The sequence below is a fragment of the Suillus clintonianus genome (genome assembly GCF_016758775.1).
Source record: "Suillus clintonianus strain FC179 chromosome Unknown DEU56scaffold_9, whole genome shotgun sequence".
Classification (NCBI taxonomy): Eukaryota; Fungi; Basidiomycota; class Agaricomycetes; order Boletales; family Suillaceae; genus Suillus; species Suillus clintonianus.
The window spans coordinates 365270-388215 of NW_024539233.1; the positions used below are offsets into that span (position 1 = coordinate 365270).

Below are 22946 nucleotides of genomic sequence, written 5' to 3' on the forward strand. Positions count from 1 at the left end.
ACAATGCACGTGCTCACTACGACGCGCCGACGTGTCCACAACACAACTCCCACTTCCAATCAGTGCAAGGGAGAACTATGCGACCCCCACAGATTGTAGGCATTTCATGGGAACAACATAGAAACAGGGAAGTAAGTCTGATGAAGTCCGAAGAACAATCACTTTATAGGAGCTAGATTCTAAGAAGACGCCTGTTAAGAACTCACAGAATCATGATTGCGGCACTGACTCACACTTCGGTAAAGAGCTCCTATGATGGACTTCGTATGGAGAAACGACAGTTGTGTTAGCCAAGCAAGGTATATATCTATGGTACATTGCACAAATTTCATGGCCTGGTATACTCCGCCGACTGCAAACATCTATTGCGTTTACTTCTCCAAATCCTCGTCCCCAACGCGTTTGTAATGCGCACGATCTGCACGTTGTAATATGCCTTTGAAACGACGGAGTCCGCCGCCACACCAAGCACACAGACCCACTGCAACCACGACGACCACCAAGAAGATAGCTGCGTATCTCAGACGGTCCGACGACCCAGCAAGATCCTCCACAATGTCAGGATCAGTGGTATCCAAAACTGGAGAGGGAGCCGACTCCGCAGGGCTCGTCTTCTCACCAGACGCTGGCGAGATGGGTGTGGAGGCAGGCAATTCAGCCTCGGCTGACGAAGTTATGGAATTCACGGGTACGGTGGCGATATCCTGTTGGCAAGCAACAATATTTTATTTGCATTAAGATCTCAAGGGACACAGAAGCAGCTGAATCATAGCTCAGCATGTAGGGGTACCTCATTTCCTCCCTCATCCATAGCAGGCTCAACTGGCAACTAGAAACATGGGATAAATACGCTGAATATATCACTGACCAGTTGAATAACATACCTCTCCAGAGTCGGAGATGACGACATCTTCCAATGGACGATCGTTGCTTCCCTTAGGAACGTCCTCTGAGTAGAGGTCAGAACTAATGGTGCTGTAGAAATAATATGAAGCGAACCGATAGCGTATACGATGTCCATTCCCTCCAGGACTTTTCCGAAGACAACCTGGTTCGACGGACCTCAGACGATACAGTCGTGAAGAAAAGTGACACCGAACTCACGTGTTTACCGTCCAGCCAGCCGGTGACAATAGTGCAAATGAACTAGAAAACAACTCAGTAAAGCTCGTTGGCAGCAATTACCGGCTTACGAATTGAGATCCTAGATAAGCTATGTTAATGACAGGATCAAGGCGAGAAAGCTTACTTACCGTTGGTGTCCTTGCCTGCATTAGCCATGGAAAGAGTGCCAGGTCCAGTGTGCTTGAGCTTGCTGAAAGTAGATGTCAGAGTTGAAAACAGGAAGTACAATGACGAAGCAATCACAAGTTCTCATCCTTGAAGCGGTCGCCGTAAATGGACTGAAGGACTTGGGTAAGTGACGTGCATGCCGCGATTGGCCCTAAATTACCTTTCCACCGGTGCCGTCACCTCGGGCTATTAAAGTCAGACCAAGTCAGCCTCGGAGCATATGAGATGACGATGGCACACATACTGAAGTCACCGCCTTGGATCCTGAGAAAAGAAGATATTAGGTGAATGTCCGCAAAAACAACAGGCAAGTAACTCACATGAAGTTCTTAATAACGCGGTGGAACTTGGAACCCTTGTAACCGTAGCCGAGCTCATTACCATCCTTGCCGACACCAGTTGCAAGTGCACGGAAGTTCTCCACTGTCTTGGGAACGGTCTGGGAAGAGCATTAGTCCACTGCATGTTTGTCAGAATAATTAAAGCAACATACCCCACCGTAAAGACCGATGACAACTGTTAAACGTTTGAACATTGTCAGATGTAAACGGGCGGTCTCAATGTATGACACAAACCTCGACCTAGGTCCTTGTCACCATGCTTGATATCGAAGTAGACCTTATTGGTGATTCTTGGGCCCTTGGCTGCATCCGCAGACTGCGCACAGAAAATCGCAGCTACAGAAATTAAAATGAGCGCAAGAGAAATCCGACCGAACATATTGTGCAGCAAAGTAGTGAAGGTGTGAATGCAGACGTGTTCATCCAATTTGACTTTGAGAAAGAAAGGTTATCAAATGTGGGAACAATATTCCTTTTCGATTCATCTTGCTTCTCGAGATCAAGACAGAAATTTACAAAAGACTGACATCAGCGCCGCAGGGGGAAATGGACGATGAACTTGTCCTAAACATTGCAGAGTATGCATCTGCAGTGCCAATAAAGCTAACATCAAAAAAATCTGGTCGTTGGACGGACAGGTGAGCGGAAAACCGATCTACTGTGTGCAGCTGATCATCATAGCCTAGGTTGAAGGCTAAACGAGTCCAGAAACGAAAGACTGACCAGCCTGATCATCATCCTGGCAGTGATGATGATGACCACTCTCGCCCTGCGAAGCGGATGCGACCTGACAAGTCCCTCCCTGCTACCAAAGCAGCTTCTGCACCGGACCGCCGTCCGGCACTTCCAGCCAAGCCTACTCAGATCATATCCTCTCTATTCTCATACAATCCAACAGTTGAAGCACCCATACCCTCCGCTGTCGACAAAATACCCTCTAAACCTAGCAACGCACCATTAACTGGCTCAGCCACGTTTGCAGACCTGGGTCTTCATCCCCTCCTCGTCGCTCACTTGCAGTCCAAGATGAGCATAACAAAACCAACGTCTATTCAACGCGCTGCCCTTCCCATATTCACGAACCCGTCTTCTGAGGACATAAACGCACGAGATGTATTTATACAATCGCAAACTGGCTCCGGAAAGACTATGTCGTTCCTCCTACCTATAATCCAGGATCTTCTCCCCCTCAGTACGCACTCCTACATCGACCGCTCAATAGGCACACTCGCAATCATAATCGCGCCTACTCGTGAACTGGCGAAGCAAATTTCTGACGTCCTAGAAGCGCTATTAACGCTGAAGCTGCGTGCAGAAGGCGAACAGGAGGCAGAGAGCTCGACACGTTATACTCGATGGTTAGTTTCCGGCTTGCTGAGCGGAGGCGCAACCCGTGCGCATGAGAAGGCGCGTCTACGGAAAGGTATACCCATTCTTGTCTCGACACCAGGTCGGCTACTAGATCATCTGCAAAATACATCTTCTTTCAACGTTGGAAAATGCAGATGGCTAGTTCTCGACGAAGCGGACCGCTTGATGGAACTTGGTTTCGAAGACACTATCAAAGGGATCATACAGGGTCTAGATGGGAGGAGGAAGCTCGCGTTCCAAGCTGTCCAGGATGGTAAGAGCTTCGAGGTCGGAGGATGGGATTGGGATCGGCAGAGACGGACAATCCTTTGTTCAGCTACCATCCGCGAAGATGTGCAGAAGCTGGCAGGCACCACTCTCATACGGCCGCTGGTAATCAAGGGCCTCGACAAAGAGAATTCGGAGGATTCGTCTACATCAAAACTCGACAATGAGGCAGCTACCACCAGTACCGAGAAGTTCACTCCACCATCACAGCTATCCCAGAAACATGTCGTTGTTCCCCTCAAGATGCGTCTTGTCGCACTGGTCGCGCTTCTCCGCTCCTTGCTCGCACAGACACAAGGACAAAAGGGGTCGAAAATCATCGTATTCCTCAGTTGCACGGATTCGGTGGATTTTCACTGGCGCCTGTTGGGTGATTCATCGATGGACGGCGAGAAGGCGGAAAGTGCCGAGTCTGACAAGGACAAGAGTGACGACGAAGACGACAAGGTCGATGAATCTGCTGAAGAGGAGAAAGACCGAGAGGAGAATAAAATCGCTGCGCAGTCTTCGCTCCTTCCGGGCGCCTCAATCTTCCGTCTTCACGGCTCCCTTCCTACACCAATCCGTCTCGCCTCTCTGCGCGGATTCTCCGCCATTCCTTCCTCAAAGTCCAAAAAACCTGCTCCCACGTCCTCTATTCTCCTTTGTACGTCTGTGGCATCCCGTGGTCTCGACCTACCCCTAGTTCGTGCAGTCATACAGTATGACCTGCCGACCGAAGGCGGTGCGACTGAGTATGTGCACAGAGTGGGACGGACAGCACGTGCAGGAAAGGGTGGCGAAGCTTGGAGTATTGTCGCGCCCAGCGAGTCTGAATGGGTGAAATGGGTGGAGGGGAAGATGCGGGGGGATATGAGCGGAGATCATCCCGACAGTGACATCACTCTCGCAGGCACAAGTATCGAGAACATATTGGCGAAGGGCTTTGGTGGTAAAGGCACCGAGTACGAGGCCCGCGCTACAGAAGTACAACTTTCTTTTGAACGGTGGGTTTTGCGGCGCAAAGAGGTAACATTGATTTAGAGAGGAAGTCGAGCGTGCGTTGACGTTGTCTTTGCAGAACGCTGAACTGGCTCGGAGAGCATTCACTTCTCACATGAGAGCATATGCGACCCATCCCTCGAACGAGAAACATATCTTCCACGTCCGGCACCTTCATATCGGCCATCTTGCAAAAGCATTCGCGCTGCGTGAAGCGCCGAAGACGATCACTGACGGGAAGAACAAAATATCTAGTGCATCCAAAGGTCGTGGCTCGCGTCCTGTCAAATCTACAAAGCAGCACGATGTCGGCGACGCAGAGCAACGGATGCAAGATATTGTCCGTGCTCAGGGCCGGCTGTCGAAGAAGGGCGGCAAGATGATTAGCAGTGGGACAGACGAGTTTCAGATTGCATCAGGCGCTGCTTTGGATTCACTTGTCAATGGCTATCGGCTGTAGTCAGACGGCAGGGCTTTCAGTTTCTCTGTTTCTATACAGCACTAGCGGTGTGGTGCTTTTAACTAGCCTATGAAATACCTTTGGCTTAGGCCTCCTCTTACTCTTGGTTTTCTTTGATTTATTAAGTGGACCAAGCGCCTGTCCAATGTAACTTCGAGGAGCGACCTGCTGAACGGGATCCATCGATTGGGGTTAACATGGTCGGATGCGAGCTCGATGCCATGTCAAGGACTCAATCTACCAAGGCTTTTACCGGTTTGGTTTCCCTAGAGGGCGCTTGACGCTACCTCGTACTTCTTGCTCCCCTTTTCAAGGCGAGTTCCTCCTCCAGCTCCCTGGAGCGAGCCTCATTATTTCTATACTTTGTCTCAGCTTTTACAGCTGCTTCTACTCTTTTGCGGGATACATATCCCGTGCCCACTGAAGCAGACTGCTCGAAGGATATCATTCTGATGGTTCAGTGGTGCTACTCCCTTGCCCCATGACCCAAGGGAGTGAGCTGAAGGCAAGTGGCTGGACTCACGCCGTTCTGAGCTGAGCCTCAGCTCATGATGAGGCGCTGTGGAAAACCTTGTGTTGGACAAGATCCCTGATAATGCCTTTGGAACTCAGGTTGGCGGAGGCCCTAACTTGTCCATATCCCGTCCTAGGTTCGACCATGAGCGCAAAATTTGTCCGGATTCGAAAACGCGGGTTTTGCGTGTTGGAGTAGCTAGGATCATGTAGCGCAGCTCAGGAAACGCGGAAATATCACTAGTATTCTTCCTCCTCCCCGTGATCCCCTTGCTTGCATCACTGTCCCATGAAAAAATGGACCATGCTCTACATACCCCAGTAACTTACATAATGTCAATCATCAGCGAAATATAGGCAGGTGGAATGATCGATTCGCGCAATGGAATATATAGGATCCCTCTTTGCATAACACTACAAATTTAGATCGCAGTTCGGACAGGCACAAATTTTTCTGCTTCATTTTCGAGTCATTAGAACTATTGGACATGATTGGAGCGGGAAGGAATTCATGGACTTTAATTTGTAATTGTATCATCACAGTCTTTCTGAAGTCTGACATATCCTGCAATGTATAGGAACCCTGTTTGTATAAATCTTCAGTTCTAGAGCGCAATTTTGCGGGACATCATTAATTCTACTGTATTATCACATTGAACATGCTTGAAGCAGATTACAATCTGTTATTTTATGCTCAAAATGACCATCTTGAGTTTTTCTTGTGCCAAAGCCAGAGGAGCTCAGTCTTTGAGTACCATGTCCATGAATGCATGTGACTGAGAAGTTTTGCAAGGGTTCGAATGAATGTGCGCAAGTCAAAACAGCATAAATTCAGTCCGGAAAGATAAGTAGAAGCATTTAGGATAGGATTGAGCGCGCCAAGAAGCTTTGATCGTTCGGAGGGCGTTATCAGGTTCGAACACATGTGCAAAAATTGTTCTATTGGAGGGGCTTTGCCAGGTTTGAACGCATACGCGCAAGTTGATCATCCGCATAACTTCGGTCAGCAAAGACAGGTAGAAGCGACTAGGACATGGTTGAGCGCATCAAAATTTAACATTGTTCATTCAGAGAGGCTATGCCAGGAGTGAAACATCAAGACATATATATTCAAATTTAGAAATAATTGGTTATCTAGAGTGCGGGCATCCGCTAGGTAATTGCGCGCAAGGTGACTAGTATGTTAAGGAGAATCCCCCTCATGAGCTTCCCTCTGCGAACTCATCCTCGCAACTGAAAATTTCCCAAGCTGTGCTGAAGTAAGGGGAACTGTGCGGATCTTTCCAAAGACTTTCCTGCAAGCGATGCGAAAAATTAGAATATGAGACACGACAATAGTGAAAATTTACCTGTTCCACCATTTGAGCAACTCGTTGATGCGGGCCTGAGCATCAGCGCCCGGTACGACCTCAAAAAAGTCTACAATGTTGTTGTAGAAATCGTAGTAGTCGAAGTCTCCGTCAACACTTCGCCAGGAGTTGATATTGGAAAGGGCGAAACGAAGCTATGCGTACAATCAGTTTTAAAAGGTCAACAGCAGAAAAGGTCAACAAACCTGACAAGCGGTGTATGCAATGGCGCGCGGGGTTACTGTCCTCATGCCGATGATATTAGCGACGTGGCTACGGTTGACGGTGTCATTCTCCGAGGACCGGCGGCGTTGAGATGCCGTGATGACATCAGCGCCATTACCATCAGCGTCGATTTCTTTGGCGGAGGACGGAGACGTAAAAAGGTGTTTGAAGGCCTGCACAAATAAGCAGCGCTACCCTCGACATGTGGTAAAACTTACTTTAAGGAGGAGAGTAGAACGAAAGAGACCTTTCTCGATATTGGCCGAGTCAAACGAGTAGTCTTTGTATATGAAGGCTGGCCAAGAGTAAGCGGTGACTAAGAAGTCCGAATCCCTGTCTCGAATCTTGTCCTTGGTCCTGTGGTAATAGTGAAAATAAAATCAATGCTGAATCATGTGAATGATACTTACGAAGAGAGGGACCACATATACTCAACCGGACACAAGAGCATGCCGGTGGTGTTATGAACAAACCCCCGATCGTCTTTGATTGTGGTGCGAAGGGGGGGGTCCAACGGATGGAAAAGCTCTGTAAGCCATGACACTACTGCGTGTTTGAGGTTTGCGGTGTCGTCCCCGCGTGCGCTGTCTGCGCCTTTTCGCAGCTAAGAACACACAGTGAGAAAAGTAGAAGTATGGCCAGAAGAAATGTTCACCTCTTTCAAAATCGAATCCAATTCCTCGACATCTAAATAAAGTTTCTTCTTTAGCCATGGGAGGCAACGAAGGAGTTCGTTAAACGAGCTGAATGTCCTATCCTCACTGGTCCACATCAGAATATGGCAGCTACACTGCGAATGAGAACTTGAACATACTCTCGGCTCGTGACAAGCTCGTCTTGGGAATCGAGGGATTGCAATAAGTCTTCGCGTCGATCGTTTTCGGCCACGAGGTCCTCGAGGCTGTCGAACAGAGAAACGAGCCGGCGAATTCCCCGTCCTTTGTGTACATTGGAGTTGGATCTGTGCGCATTACAACCAAATGAGTAAGAGCTCGTCATGCAAGTTAAAGGGGGTTGGGGACTCACGGCTTGCTCCGCTTGCTCGCCCTAATAGTTTCGAGCTCTTGCTCCAGAGCCGCAATACGTCGTTTGGCACGGGCGGTAGCAGTATCATCCTCGCGGTCACTGTCAGATTCTTGTTGAGGTAAGTGAGCCATGAGGATTAACTTGGGTACAGAACGAGCAACTTACAGGTAGCGCAGTGTTCAATTCTTATATCATATTAAGAAATAGGAGTAAACTGTAAGAAGGTAGACGCACGCTCGCTTAAGATGCTGTGGAGCCCAAGGTCTTCCAGAACATGCTCGCTTGAGGTGTGGAGCCGTTCGCTGCTGTAATGTACTGTCATTCCGTAAACATTGAAAAAAAGAAGCACGACATTAGTAAGTCAACGAATCGATCACATTGGATGTGCCAAGGGCGAAAAGTGCAGAAATGCTGAGAAGTTCACGAGGAATAGAATTGTGCCGCCAGCAATAGCAGCTGCTTTGGAGAAACAAATGTGTCCTAAAATAACTATGAACATGCAAGGTACATGGCAGGATCCGTTTTGCGCCTGCAAAAAAATCAATTGAGTGAACCCTGGCAAAGGAATGCTACAAGAACTTACATAGCGAGATTCACCGCATCCTTCAGTTGCCCGCGAACAATTTCCCCAGCAGCAACCAGATCGCCAGCCATGATGTGGACGTCGGTAAGAAAACCTGCGGTCTCAGCGTCAGTAGCCAACTCTTGGGCGTATAGAGGATCAAACGCCTGGATCAAGGCCCAGTTCCACTGCCCTTTGAATGCGCGATGTAGCTAGAGTCTCTTGAGTCACTGTAGGTTGAAAACATATATATATATATATACTTACAACAATAATCACGCAAGCAAGGCTGAACCGCATGTTAGAAAGCGCTGCTGGGCAAACCAGGCTCCTTATGGAGCGCGTGCTTTGCAATTCGTTTCTCAGCGCGTTCCCAAAAAACTTCGGACTGGAAAGAAATTCAGCTAGTAGGCAATAGGGCAGGGGGGCCTGATACGAAAATCTCTGGCCCTAAAAAGACATCAGCACGAAGACAAAGAATCGATCAGTAGACTAACCAATCCTATATCACGAACATGCAGCCATTCGAATGCTGTGCCAACTTGATTGGCCATAGCGATGGCAGCCGAAATGGCGGGATTGAACACAAAAGTGACCGGGTCCAATATTTCTGCCTCGAGAAAGAACCCAAGACTGCACTTTTTCCACATCGAAAGAAGTCGTGTTGGCCCACGTGCGCCAATCTCATCTTTCAAAGAGCTTAAGGACTGTTGCAGGCTAATGTCTGTTATGATGATACACGGTGATCAGCAATTGACAAGTGTGACTATTGGGAAACTTACCGGTAGTATTTCGCAGCACAGCAAGATGAAAATGCCGACTCGCTTCACCAGATAAGACACTGGGATGCATGTTGAAGCATCGTAGGAGCGCTGCTCCAAAAACCTCTTGATGAAGGTTGTGGAACACTCGTTTGGAGATCTGTAAGTGCGATTATATCAGTATGAAGTCGAATGTGGCCCGCGGAGGAACATCAACTCACTGAAGCCATTGGACAAAATGGCTGACTTAAAGTACCGATATAGTACGGGTCATAGGTGCCGACAGGCTGAGGGGCTTGATCTGAGTCATCGTGGATGTCGATACCTGTTTCACCGCCATCCTGGATGCTCATTGCTGCAGGATCACGATGGTCGAAAATGAGTAGGATAGACGCCGCCTCATGCTTTATAGACTGAGCATAAAGTATAAGCATCTGTAAGTCACTGAATCAGTCCTCCAGGTGCATCTCGGAATCGACCAAGTGCGCTCGAGTACGATTGAATTGTTATTCAATAACATGACTCACTGGCGGGAATGAGGCACAAGCGGTGGAGTAATGCTGATCTGGGTGTGGAGCTTTCCATTTTGGAAATTTAGGGTGTACACATGTATCGAGTTAGCTTCGGCGAAAAAGAGATGCGAATATCAGTGTCACGTACATATAAGCTTCTCGGAGACGTCTTTACAAGAGAGCTGGTCGCGAGTTAGACTATTTGTCATCATAAAGGATGATCCGGATTTTTGCAGGGCCTTGGACTCATGTATGCTCACAAATTATCAACCAGTGACTGTACTGAGAAATCGTTGATACGGCACGACCCGGAAGCTGTCATCATATTCCCACGTTGGTAGAAGCACTTCAACAACTCTTAAATTCAGTGGTCCAGGATTTACATATCATTCAAGTCCGAGTCTCATTGACATGCCCATGATTTATTGTCAGGTACAACACTTAGTGTGTACACCGCGGTCATGCGCTGTGTCAGTGAGTGAACCGGCAAACATTGGATCCAGATGGCAAATAAATATATAGCAAGTCAAATTGATTGAAACAATGAGTTTGCCTGCATGGTTTCCCCTGCAGTTCTCAAAAAAATTTATGCATTCTCTTGTGCATGCAAGAATTCTAAGTTCTGAGGCTCTACTTGATATTAGTGAGTACAGGTAACAGCTGAGAAGCAAGTACTGTTACCAAGATAGAAACAAAGAAACTTGTTGACAGCTGACTCAGCCTGCACAGATTGCGCAGGCTATATTATAGGTGTATGTGGCACCCATGAGAGGCACACATCTGCATCATCATGCCCGTTACTACCCGCCTCCTGTCATCAGCTGCAGATGCATGCATTAATGGTTCCTATGAATGCAAGTTGCAACAACCATCTGCAACATCATACAGAGGGTCCTGCTTGCAGGGTCCTCGTCTTGGGGGCAAAATGCACACAACCTTTGTGAAAAGTCCCTCCCCACATACTAGTACTCACCCCCCCAACAACACTGTCACTTCATTGGAGCCACTATCAAAATCCAAAGTTCAAGTAATCAAACACCCAGCACCAACACCTTTGCAGAGGGAGGCATCCCCCAAACCAGCTGATGAATATGTCCCAAGAGATGGTGAGTGTGTGTTGAGCGCTCTGTGCGTCACGTATCGCGCCACCCTAACCCTAGCGATAGACTTACGCAAGCGGATTATCGCCGCCATCAGAGATCCCGATAACGTGGAAGAAGTCGAAGTATGTAACCCATTCATTCGGTTATCTTCAATTGACTCGCGCTCCACAGGAATTCTTCAATGTGTCACAAGACGATTATCTTTATATTTTAGATGCAATCGATGAAGATGAAGATGGCGATGGAGATAAAGTAATCCGCAAGTAAGTGCCTCCGTATTTCTATATCCGACTAATCCTGAACTCGTCCATTTACCTCCATCAGACTGGTTTATGCTGAGGAACTCAAACTCCTTACCGCCACCCTGCCTAACCGACTTCATCAAGCATATCTCGCCCCAATGAGCGCCACCCTGCTCGGCGCTGTGGGGTCGATGGGCATTCCCTATCGTTACGGGCAGATTCGGATCCAGACAGATATCCATCTTCTGAGCGCCGTCGGTGTCAAACTTGGAGTGCCGGACATGGTGATGGAATATAAGGACCCGGACGGTGATTGTATTCCACTATGGGCCACGGAGATCAGCGTCTCACAGACGAAGAAATCGGCGACAAGGAGACTCGGCAACTACATGGTGAAACGCAAGGATCTTCTCGCAATCACCTCCATCGATGTAGAAGAAATGAAGAAGCATGCGGGGCCCCGGTCAGGGTCGGAGGCGGTAGATGTCTTAGAAGAACGCCCATCAGTCTCGACATTCTCGCAATGGCTGTCGTTCACGGCCACCAACGATGAGGACCCTACTGTCATGAGAACGTTTCGTCACGTCTGGCAGCAACCCCTCACCGTGACAATCACAACGTGGCTTCGCCGCCCCGACGGCAGCTTCCGTATCGATGAAGAGGATCCTGATCTCTGCGCAACAGCGGTATGATTGATCCCTTCCTTCAGTCCATATTCTGACCAATTTTAGTATTTGTTCCCTGAGCGCAGTGATCTTGAAGACGTTGACCGCGTTTTTCGGTGTACCTTGGAGAGGATCAGAGACCACGTCGTCTCCTTGATTGGAGTTAGGTCTCCACGGTACGTTTTTCTTATTATCGTCAACGAATCGACCTAATCAATGTTCTAATCAATGTTTGTTCGTTTTCCAGCGTGGTTGAGGATGCCCCCTTCGATCGTATTCATGCATGGTCTCCTCCGACACCGCTGATCGAATGGGACCTGCTCGCTGATGAGATCATTGTCGGCGCGAGGCAAACAGGGTACACACGTTATGCTGGCTGCCATCAAAAAATACTCAAGCGCAAAGCGGAAGCAGACGAAGTAACCACCGGAGGGTCTGGAACTTCAAAGAGGACTAGGGCAGCTTAGGGGTTGGTATGAACAATGTTTCTTTTCCTCATGCACCGTCATGTTCACCATTTGCTGGAATTCACTCATACGTCTGTTTCACGTTTACTCAACGACGATGTACTTCCCATAGATAGCTTTTGTACAACATTGCAGATGATTAAATTTGCTCCCCCCTCTCAATACTTAATGGTGGTCCTGTCATCAATGTTTCAATGCGTGTTGTGACTTCGTGCAAAAATTTCGACGACGACTGTCAAGATAGTAAGTTGTTGCCTATCGCGGACTCGTCTGCATTTACACTGTCTAATGAGCCTTTAGATTTACCAATGCATTATGTATTTACATAAGAAATGGCAGACAATTTCTACCATCGACAAACACTACGGTAATGATTACTGCAACACAACGTCGAGAACGTGTGCCAAAATGGCAATTTGTTCCCGACACACGCTGACGATTTCTTTTCCCAATCTCAGATTTTCTACCACTGGATCAACACCTTCAGTCGTATTGGTCGTGCTACTCGATAAGGCCACACGCCGCTTCTTGGTAAAATCCTGGTTTTGAATGTGAATTTGATTTTTCCGGTTCATCAACAATGTGAAACACTTACCCCACCGGAATCGCAGCCGGAGTGCGAGTCACCCGACAACGCGCGTTTCAAATTAGGCCTTTGGTTCTTGAAATCAGGTGAGTACATATAAAAATCCAGTAATCGACATTTTTTCACGTACTTCCAGCCTCAGATCTGGCTGTACAACTGCGATGCCAGGTGCTTTTGGTGTTGGCGACCGCGGCCTTGTGGACTTAAAATCATCCTGCATATCACCTGGCTCATGTCTCGGCCGATGACATTCTGGATTAATCCCGCGCCAGTTGTAAATATAATTTCCTTGTGAATCAGCAGGCGCTCCTTGACCGTTTGCTAGGTAACGGAATTCGTGAGGACCTGGTGAGTCTCCTAGTAGTCCAAGAAGTTGTGAAGTGTCGTCGTTGTACCTAGAGCTTGGACTGCTAGGCTGCATCACGAAGAATTCAGGTGGGTTCACTGGGCAGTGTCCCAAATCTCTTTAGGTAAGTAGCTTCTTAAGCACTAACATTATTGTACACTTTCTTTTGACTTTCTAGTTGCCTGATCATGACGAGGCTCCATGTACGGCAGCTCCACAGCAGCTCCACGGCGTCAATAATTTCAACCAGGGACCTTCGTAATGTTAAGTTACGTCCCGTATATGGTACGTTGTTCTTTTAAAATTTTCCACTATAAAAAAATGTATCACCGTGCCAATTTCGCACGGTCTAACCGCCCTTCAACTTGTGAGAAGCCATGTCCATGACATACGCTATCCCTACGGGCCTCATGCGATCTGACTCACCTTCGGTGCGCTCGCTTGGTAATGCCTCCCATCTTTTCCAAGTTCCCTTCTCAATGACACCCTCGAGGGACACTAATAGTCCACCGGCAATTGCACATGATGGAATGGGACTCGGTATCGAGTTCTGGCAACATATGGTAGGTCGATTGATCACTTTTCCCATTAATCAATTCTCACTGTATATGTAGCATTGCATTACCGACAATCATACTGAATGCCAGTCAGCGTTGATGATTGCTAAAACATCACATCGCGCCATGCGCAATGGTCGAGTTGCGGCTCAGGCTCGCGTTGACCAGTTCATGCTGTTGTTGAGAGCACTGTCCGAAGAACTGGAGGATTGGAAATGGAAGGAACAGGAGGCTGAACAAACGATCCTGTCTTTGGCTCAGAAGAACGACACTCGAACCGTTGATGCATGATTTTTCATTCGGTAACCATTTATTATTCTATAATTTTGGACTCGGTGTTGAAATGGCATGCAACATTGTAGCGCTTGTTTTTCTTTCTTTCTTCGCTACTCATCAAATAACACTGTAGTTCAACGGTTTTGTACTCGTTATGTAACATCAGTCAATCGCCAGTCCTTGCCTTAACTCAGCCTTTGACGGACAAATGAAACCTGGTTACATTTAGTCAACCTTTGCTAAATTGCTCAATTTGTGAACTTTGAGGTGAGTTCGCTTCAAATCGTATTAACTCATTTTCAACTCATTTTCATTTTCTTGCTTTGACTTTCGCAAATCTGGCCGCGTGCAGCCGTGCGAACTAAAATCTACAGGTCAGGGCCGGGAATGCGGTTTCCACCGAAATATTTCAATCTGAGTTTGAAACATATAGAGGGATCCTGAAACTCATTTTTTGCATCCTCAGCTAGTACCACTGGGCGCTCTCACCTCATTCCAGTTGCCAATACACGCACCACACACGGCTCCGCATTATGCGGACACTTTCAGTTGCTCAGGCGCTGATCCGTGAACGTCAGCTGTTATCTTGTGCGACTAGGTCCCTGAGGATCAAAGGGCGCCCTGGGAAGGCTCTTTTTATTTTATTTCATTCCAGCTAGTACCACTGGGCGCTCCCACCTCATTCCAGTTGCCAATACACGCACCACGCACGGCTCCGCATTATGCGGACACTTTCAGCTGCTCAGGCGCTGATCCGTGAACGTCAGCTGTTATCTTGCGCGACTAGGTCCCTGAGGATCAAAGGGCGCCCTGGGAAGGCTCTTTATTTTATTTTAATTTTGACTGCTGTGGGTATACTAATGATTTATTCTAGGTTGCTTTTTTGACTTATGCGTCCAAGAGGTGCTGGTGCTGTAAGTCAGCGCACCAGTACCTATGATTGGGTGTATAAACATATTATTTGGTCCTACGCCTGCCATCATCAGCATCAATGCTGACTGACGCCAGCCTTTTTGGTGTGGCGTTCTCGCATCGCTAGGTTCCCCTATGGATGAAACCCCCGGCCTTCGGCTTACTCGACACTATTTCGAAGAATGTCTACGACCCATATGCGCCATTTCACACCCTTCGTCATTGGTTTGTTTCTGGACACTTACCAGCAGAGTTGCCCAGCGGCCCGTAGCAAGATGGAAGGACATGTTTTTGACCTGGTGAACTGTCTTTCCGACTGCCAAGTGAAAGGAACTGTTCGGTGTCATCCCGCAACTTTCCATTGAGCCGTCACAAGCGATAAGGTACATCTTAGCGTTGTATGATACGTGGAGCTCAATGACCGACTTCCTTTGCCTAGATATATTATGCAACATGATATGCTGAAGCCACAAGCTCGATGCACACTCTGACTTAGGCGAGTGTCGATAATTACAGTCAGTTTTCTGTCAAAATGGAGAGTGATGTGATACCGCCCGTGAAGGAGATGGCGTTGACCCAGAGCCTGATCAAGGATTGGATTGGACTTGTCCGTATCTTATTGAATATCACACGTATTACACTAGCTATAGCGCATGTCACATACATTATGATTCAATTGAATTAAATGAAGTACAGTTCTGAGAGGTGTCCGATAATTGTTTCAGTCCCAACATATAATTGGTTTGATTCAAAGTACATAATATTTCTAAGTCTGCACACGCCATTTCCAGTTGACCACGATCGTCACTGTAACATCTGGTTGACAAGCCTGGGCCATGGTCCAGTTTTGTTCTACTGGCAAACTCTCTATCACAATATCACTCGTCTTGATTTCCTGCGTTGTATTGATGGTCCAACTTGTCTGTGGCGCCCAAGGTTGCCAACGGGTATTGCAAGACCAGCGCGCACTCACGTTGCACCGCAAAACTTGTCTTGAATATAGAAAAACAGTGTTTGCTGTGTCTCAGAAGCGAAAAGATCGCATGCGTAACGCAATAACGTCAAAGGTATTGAAAGACAGAACATGCGGGCCTCCAGTACATAGAATGTTCTCTATATCATCTGGGATGCTTGTGCTTACTACAAAACAATTCTCAAGTGCTCCGCCATTGCGGTCGCAGAGATCGGAGACCCAAGAAATACTGAATCGATAGATCTGGTATTGCCGGCTGAACATCCAATTATCGAAGAGATCACCCCCTTGGTTCACGCTTCTGAGTCGCCTATGGATGTTGACCTCCGGGGTACTGATATTGATACGTCAACGACGGACATTGGTAGGCCTGGAAACGCTATCGATTTCTTGCACTGACCAGTTATATATCAGATCACTGCATCTCTGGTCAATTGCGTGCTCTTCCTGGTGACGGGAACATGAACTTGGAATGCATTGGTGAGAAACGAGCCTTACACTTTAGTACATGCTAATGTTTCACATAGCTCGCTCTAAACCACAAAGAAATATCAGACTGCCCAAGCGGTATCACGTCGATGGGCCTGTGGAACATGTCGTCCATAATATTGAAACCTCTGATCAGAATGCCGTACACGAAGACACCTTGGCGACACATGATATACCACCAGCCAGAAGTATTGTCCAAAGGGTCATTCTTCTTGTCACTGAATCCATTCGTAACGTCGTGGGAGCGTTTGGTTTATCTCGTGACTATCCACAGCGCCCGTCCTATGAACCGGACATATTCGTTCCATCACGTCTTCTGGTCAATAAATGTCCAACATTACAGCCCCTTCCATCAATTCCTCCGCCCCCGCATCCCTTTCCGAACATGACTGTGTATCGACTGCTCAACTGGATGTCCAGCGGAAGTACCAGAAAGTCGGAGGCGGAGGTTTCGCGTCTTGTGCACGATGTGCTGCTTGCAGAGGATTTCGATGTCCATGACCTTCAAGGCTTCAGTATGAGGAAGCATCTGAGCCTTCTCGATAGCACTCCAAACCAAAATTCGCTGAATGGCGCTGCGAAGTTTCCGGAAGGTTGGATTGAGACGGATGTGACTATTAAAATCCCAAGTCGGAAGGCGGATGCTTCTGGTGGGCATCTGTTTCAAGTCCCAGGATTTCACTATCGGCCTTTGGTCAGTGCTATTCGCGAAGCGTTTTCAGACGCTCAAGCAAAAGCATTTCATTTATGGCCCTTTCGTCGTCTCTGGACTGATCCAAACGATGGGAATACGTATCGTGTTTATGATGAACTTTATACATCAGATGCGTGGATACAAGCTCATAATGACCTACAGAAACAGCCCAAGGAGCCTGATTGTGCTCTCGAGCGAGTCATCGCAGGCTTGATGTTTTCCTCAGACGCGACTCAACTTGCTAACTTCGGAAACGCGTCGGCGTGGCCGTTATATTTGTTTTTTGGGAACCTGTCAAAGTATGCTCGTGCAAGGCCTGACTCTGGAGCGTGTCATTTAATCGGATTTCTGCCATCTGTGAGTGTTATTTGTCTGCTACCACATTTCTTGAAATGGTTTCACATCTGCGTAAAGCTCCCAGATCGAATCAAAAATACCTTCCGAACCCTTGGGGTCGTTACGAAAAGCGGCATAGCTGCTCTGTTCGCACACTGTCGAAGAGAGCTTTTCCAGGGATGTTGGGACGTTCTTTTGGACGAGGAATTTATCCATGCGTACCACCATGGTATCGTAATGAGATGCGCCGATGGCATCCTTCGCCGTGTGTTTCCTCGAATATTTACATATTCTGCAGATTATCCGGAAAAGTGAGTGAGCTCGAAAAATCTAGTCACGCACCACCAATGTAATGCGAATACCAGGATACTTATTGCAACCATCAAAGACATGGGATCCTGTCTCTGTCCACGCTGCCTGGTGACGAAATCAAAATCTGATCATGTCGGATTTTTGAGAGACGTGCGTGCGCGGATTGAAGGCCTAAGGGTCTACTGCTTGCAAACGATACAGACTGCACGAGATTTTGTATACGAGTCAGGGTACGCAGTTGATGGAACTGCAGTGGAGAACCTTCTTTTCCGTGAGTCATGGGTTCCAACTATTGTAAGCATGATTTCATGTGTCTCGTTTACTGGCTGAGACACGACATTCAGAATGTCTTCGCTCAAAAGCTTGGGCGCTTCGGATTTGACCCATTTCGCATGTTGGTCGTTGATTTGATGCACGAATGTGAATTAGGAACGTGGAAGGGTGTTTTTAGTCATTTGGTCCGCCTTCTATATGCCCTCCCCAATGGCGCTGAAGTTGTCATTACACTCAATGAAAGGTAAGTCCCTTCTTTTCAAACTTGCAGAAATATTTGGAACACCATCAGATTCAGACGTGTGCCCACATTTGGCCGAGGTGTTATCCGCAGATTCTCTGATGACACATCGAGCATGAAGAGGTTGGCTGCAAGAGACTTCGAGGATATTCTACAGGTCATCATTCTTTCTTTGGGGAGATCGCTACTGATGGTATTGCAGTGTGCTATGCCCGTTTTTGAGGGACTCCTGCCTTCCCCATATGATGCGATAGTGCAGACCCTGCTGTTCAGGTTCGCTGAATGGCACGCCTATGCAAAAATGCGGATACACACTGAAGTAACCCTGGATTCCATGTCACGAGCGTTTACTTCCCTCACTCGGCAGCTACGAAAGTTCCGTCGTCAGGTCTGTGATCACTATACTACTCTCGAACTACCGAAGGAAAAGGCAGCACGGTATCGACGACAAGCGCATAATGAAAACCGACCTACTGATGTATCTTCGTCTTCTCCAAAGAAGAAGTCATTCAATATGAAAACCTACAAGTTTCACGCCCTTGGAGATTATGTTCAGTCCATTAAGTTATTTGGAACCACCGATTCCTTCACAACACAAATCGTATGGCGCCAGTTTATTATGACTTTGAGCTTCTACTGAATACTGAGTTCAGGGCGAACTTGCCCATCGAGCCATCAAGGCATTCTACCCATTCACCAACAAGAAGAATACGGCCAAACAGCTTTCCAAACATGAACGCCGCCGACGCCGGCTTCAAAAGATGCAGGAGTTAGAGAAAGAATCGACTTTGGCTCCCGACTCCCCCGAAAATCTTCCACCCCCGGATCCGCGCCTTCATCACCAACTATCGCATCATCGCAATTCTCCTGTTCACATACACCAACTACTACAGGACAATGAGAAAGATCCAGCGCTTAAGGTGTGTATTTGTACAAGCTTGTGTGCGCTAACTAATCAACCGCCCTTCAAGAAATTCATCCCAAAACTCAAGGACCACGTATTGCGTTGCTTACGAGGGCAAGACAGCGATAGCCTCGTCGAATTTTCGAGCGATGACAGAAACAACATTGTCATATGCGACAATGTTCTGTTCTCTGTCAATACGCTACGGATCAACTACACCTCGTACGATCTGCAATGCGAGCAAGATCTGATTAACCCGCGCAACCATGCTGATATCATGGTGTTATCGGGCGATTCCAAGGCCTGCTTAACTCATCCTTATTGGTATGCTCGAGTGCTACGTATTTTCCATGTCAACGTACTTGACCTACGATCGGGTGGAGCGCATCCACAAAAAACTCAGATGGAGATGTTGTTTGTCCGATGGTTTGATCCGGTGCGGCGGTACCATTCGGGGATTCAAGCAGCTCGTCTGCCAAAAGTTGCTTTTGTACCCGAGACTGATGACTCAGCTTTCGGTTTCGTCGATCCTGCATTAGTGATTCGCGGGGTGCACCTGATTCCAGCTTTCGCAGATGAAAGGGTGTTCCAGTCCACACCACAGCAAACATCAGATGGCGGATGTCGGACTGCATACTACGTCAATATGTGAGTCCTCGTCTCGGATTTTTTGATAGTCTCATGTCATTGGCAGGTTTGTAGATCGTGATATGTTCCTTCGTTTTACCGGTGCTGGTGTCGGACACGGACCCTGGAGAGTAGGTGATTCAAGCGAGGATTCAGAAGAAGCCTACAGCCATGAACCTGGGGAGGAGGAGGAGGACAACGAGATAGGGGAAGAGGAAGACGAGGCGAGCCAAATGGGAGAGGACGACGATGGCGGGGATGATGAGGGGAGCGAGGAGGAGGAAGATGATGACGAGGAGGAGGACGAGGAGGAGGACGAGGAGGAGGACGAGGAGGACGAGGACGAGGACGATGACTCTGATGCCGATGAGGGTGGTAATTTTTAATCCAATACGCATATAAGGACATATTTTCGGTGTCATCTATATGATGGCATGCATGCGCCGAGCAGGACATTCTGAATTTTGCGACATTGAATGCACGGGATTTTAACTGAATGTCAATCCTTTTATCTCATATCTTTCACATGTGCATAGGCCAAGCCTCGAAAACTATGCTTTGCTCGAGACCCCTTCAAACTTAACAGTCGTATCACTCAATATCTCCGACATGCTGTCCAAATTCATCACATAATAATATTGCCTGGACTAGCCAACACTCTGTTGTGAGCTGTCTTGTTATTTCTCACTTATGTGAGTAGCTAACTCGTGATCCAATGGTGACAAAATAATCTCCCCTTGTAATGAGATGAGAGGAGTGTATATATACGTAGGGATATTGCCGTTGCACTGGAATTCTTACCAGATATTTTGAATCTATCGCTAAGACCAAGCCAATGCTCTGGTCACATGATTTCTTGTTGATGTTACATGGTCCACTTGTGAACGGATGATTTTTCATTGTAAGCCTTAGATATGAAATGAGAGAAGTATGGTCTACGAGTCTGCGTTCTGAAGTGTAAGAAGTAATTTACTTGAAGTACCCCGAGCATTATAACCTGATATCAAGCTATGTATATACATGACTTAGTAGATGATCATATGTAATCAGCATCGGGTCATAGCGAGCTACCTTCTATTTAGTGATGTGACTGTCTGCTGCTGGTATAAAATTATAAAAGTACTGTAGGTTGATCAAGAACGCAAAAAATGCAAATGCAAAGATACTTCACTACACATTTATCAAACTAAGTACAGTCATGCTCTCGTGGAACGAGTAAACAGGCTTGAAGTAGAACGCGGACGCCGCGAGCTTGATTTGATTGTGCGAGAATTAGGAACGGGTCCCGCATTAGAGCCAGTTCGGTAACTGCTGTATAAGCAAAATGTTCGAAATTTAGAATTGTGTTTGTCCCGGCATGATATCTGCCGGAAGCTGAGTTTGAAATGCCTCTCCTTCCGACCATGACTCTCAAATGTCGCCCTAGTGGTCCTCAGCGCCAGCAAGTCTGGCTAGCGGTCGCTATCGTCATCCTCTGTACCCAGCTACAAGTAGCTGAGATGACACGAAAGGGTGTTCAACAGGCTCAGCCTAAAGCCCAGTGGAACCCCAATGAAATCGACTCCTTCCTCACATATCTTATCTCAGTCAAATCAGCGATGGCAGGCACGAGCTTCAAGGAGGCGACATTCAACGAAGCTGCGAAATATATTGAGAGCTTGAGGACAGTTGGGCCTGTGAAGACTGGGGCTCATTGCAAGAATAAATGGGCAATGGTATGTTATCTTTCATCGATCACTACCATGGCTATACTAATCTTAGCGATGTAGTTAAAGCAGACATACAACGCCATTGAGTCATATCGGCATCATAAATCAGGTTGTCACTGGGACAATGAGCGCGGGGCCAACATTCAGGGGCCCGCCGCTGAAGCTGTCTGGGAGGAGTATGTTAGCAGGAAGGTACGCAGAGATATTGCCTAGGTATCTGTTAGATCTGACGCTTATTTTGTCTTTACAGCCCAACTTCCCCATGAAGAGTTTCAAAAACTGCGGCTGGCCATACCATCCCAAGATGGAGGAAATTCTGCCCCGCCACAGCTCCGCACGAGGTGTTGCTGCCTATAACCCCGCCTCATCATCATCAAACGAACCACCCCCAGCTGCCAGTACTAGCAGTGCACCTTACGACACTGACGACAGTATGTCAGATGTCAATCGCGATGGCGATCTCAATGACAGTGGCGTTGGTGCCATGTACCAGCATCGTTTTATTCCCCTCATTCCTAGCATGGCCCGGCCGGAGATCAGCTGGGGTGTTCCCCCTTCCCCCAATCCTGCATTTGAAGATTATGGCAGCTCTACAATGGCAGCCCCTCCTGTGTCTTCCCGCGCTTCTACCTCCGCCTTGTCTGCCCCCGCTATGTCTGCCCCTTCTAAGTCTCTCCCCGCTATGTTTGCACCTATGTCTGCACCTATGCCTGCCCCCCCCATGTCTGCACCTATGTCTGCCCCTGCTATGTCTGCACCCATGTCTGCCCCTGCTATGTCTGCACCCATGTCTGCCCCCGCTATGCCTGCACCAATGTCTTCAGGCTCGAGCGCTGGCAAGCGCTCGCATGCAGAAATGACTCACGGTCATTCAGCTCCCCCTTCAACCACCTACACTTCGGTCTCACAATTGATGAGGCCGGAATCAGAGAAGAAGCCAAGGCTGTCAACAATGAGTGGCAAGACACGCCCAAGCGCGAGCAAGAAGACTACTGTTCAAGACACTGCCAACACCGCTGTGTTGATGAACCTTCAAGGAACCATCAACCGCCTCTCAGATTCACTCAACACAAATTTTTCCGCTTCTGAAGAGGCTCGTGTGGCTGAAAGTAGGTCGCGCGCGGTTAAGGCCCTGCAGTCAGAACCGGAGCTTTCAAAGGAGGACAAGGTGGTTGCCATCAATATATTCATGAATAACTCAGCGGCATGTGATACGTTCAACGATATTGAGGATCCTGAACTGCGCATGGCATTCTTATATTCTATAATTGCCCGCGCCAAACAAGAAAACCCCATGATGTAGCTCTTACTTCCTCGCGCTTGTCCCTTCGTTCGTTTGTAGCCCTGCGTCTCGTTTCGTTCATCGTGTTTCATTCTCGCATCAAGTTTTCATTGTACTAGCTATATCACGAATCTACTACGCGCTGTTCTCGTTCTCCTCATCGCCCTTGCGCCCATGATAGAGATCATCTTCGCCCTCGTCTTCCTCACCAAGATCAACATCCAAGATGTGATCAACGCCTTCCAAGTCTTGTTCGCGTAAGAACGCCTCGTAGTCCTCCCACATGTGTGT

General features: G+C 47.8%; 8 protein-coding genes across 8 annotated transcripts; 4 read left to right on the forward strand and 4 right to left on the reverse strand.

The window, feature by feature from the left end:
• Nucleotides 1-48: 48 nt before the first annotated feature.
• On the reverse strand, nucleotides 49-2049 carry DEU56DRAFT_778917 (peptidylprolyl isomerase B). Its single transcript, XM_041351849.1, has 14 exons — nucleotides 1869-2049; nucleotides 1787-1809; nucleotides 1614-1732; nucleotides 1538-1557; nucleotides 1454-1479; nucleotides 1369-1403; nucleotides 1254-1315; nucleotides 1194-1204; nucleotides 1105-1146; nucleotides 1000-1048; nucleotides 885-949; nucleotides 791-829; nucleotides 234-704; nucleotides 49-179 (listed from the first exon to the last, which is right to left on the reverse strand). The coding sequence occupies exons 1-13, from the start codon at nucleotides 2011-2013 to the stop codon at nucleotides 372-374; spliced, it is 969 nt and encodes a 322-aa protein (XP_041212950.1). The 5' UTR covers nucleotides 2014-2049; the 3' UTR covers nucleotides 49-179; nucleotides 234-371.
• Nucleotides 2050-2180: 131 nt separating this feature from the next.
• On the forward strand, nucleotides 2181-4713 carry DEU56DRAFT_869165 (P-loop containing nucleoside triphosphate hydrolase protein; the record flags this gene model as incomplete). Its single annotated transcript, XM_041355536.1, has 4 exons — nucleotides 2181-2256; nucleotides 2278-2294; nucleotides 2316-4280; nucleotides 4333-4713. The coding sequence occupies 4 exons, from the start codon at nucleotides 2181-2183 to the stop codon at nucleotides 4711-4713; spliced, it is 2439 nt and encodes an 812-aa protein (XP_041212951.1).
• Nucleotides 4714-6409: 1696 nt separating this feature from the next.
• DEU56DRAFT_728532 (uncharacterized protein) lies at nucleotides 6410-7957 on the reverse strand (the record flags this gene model as incomplete). Its single annotated transcript, XM_041348050.1, has 8 exons — nucleotides 6410-6521; nucleotides 6576-6730; nucleotides 6845-6973; nucleotides 7019-7157; nucleotides 7211-7404; nucleotides 7456-7557; nucleotides 7605-7761; nucleotides 7827-7957. The coding sequence occupies 8 exons, from the start codon at nucleotides 7955-7957 to the stop codon at nucleotides 6410-6412; spliced, it is 1119 nt and encodes a 372-aa protein (XP_041212952.1).
• Nucleotides 7958-8315: 358 nt separating this feature from the next.
• DEU56DRAFT_908512 (uncharacterized protein) lies at nucleotides 8316-9583 on the reverse strand (the record flags this gene model as incomplete). Its single annotated transcript, XM_041357014.1, has 6 exons — nucleotides 8316-8355; nucleotides 8410-8600; nucleotides 8656-8838; nucleotides 8886-9112; nucleotides 9171-9309; nucleotides 9371-9583. The coding sequence occupies 6 exons, from the start codon at nucleotides 9581-9583 to the stop codon at nucleotides 8316-8318; spliced, it is 993 nt and encodes a 330-aa protein (XP_041212953.1).
• An 868-nt stretch (nucleotides 9584-10451) lies between these two features.
• DEU56DRAFT_962412 (uncharacterized protein) lies at nucleotides 10452-12138 on the forward strand (the record flags this gene model as incomplete). The annotated part of the gene is made up of 6 exons (XM_041359357.1): nucleotides 10452-10767; nucleotides 10828-10886; nucleotides 10936-11027; nucleotides 11089-11692; nucleotides 11738-11847; nucleotides 11919-12138. The coding sequence occupies 6 exons, from the start codon at nucleotides 10452-10454 to the stop codon at nucleotides 12136-12138; spliced, it is 1401 nt and encodes a 466-aa protein (XP_041212954.1).
• A 374-nt stretch (nucleotides 12139-12512) lies between these two features.
• DEU56DRAFT_752531 (uncharacterized protein) lies at nucleotides 12513-13260 on the reverse strand (the record flags this gene model as incomplete). Its single annotated transcript, XM_041349647.1, has 4 exons — nucleotides 12513-12677; nucleotides 12734-12799; nucleotides 12855-13139; nucleotides 13219-13260. The coding sequence occupies 4 exons, from the start codon at nucleotides 13258-13260 to the stop codon at nucleotides 12513-12515; spliced, it is 558 nt and encodes a 185-aa protein (XP_041212955.1).
• Nucleotides 13261-13447: 187 nt separating this feature from the next.
• DEU56DRAFT_908515 (uncharacterized protein) lies at nucleotides 13448-13918 on the forward strand (the record flags this gene model as incomplete). The annotated part of the gene is made up of 2 exons (XM_041357015.1): nucleotides 13448-13633; nucleotides 13685-13918. The coding sequence occupies 2 exons, from the start codon at nucleotides 13448-13450 to the stop codon at nucleotides 13916-13918; spliced, it is 420 nt and encodes a 139-aa protein (XP_041212956.1).
• A 7245-nt stretch (nucleotides 13919-21163) lies between these two features.
• Nucleotides 21164-21695, forward strand: DEU56DRAFT_728423 (uncharacterized protein; the record flags this gene model as incomplete). The annotated part of the gene is made up of 3 exons (XM_041348045.1): nucleotides 21164-21379; nucleotides 21434-21565; nucleotides 21624-21695. Coding segments are annotated over 3 exons (420 nt in total), but the record flags the coding sequence as incomplete, so codon positions are not given.
• Nucleotides 21696-22946: the final 1251 nt, after the last annotated feature.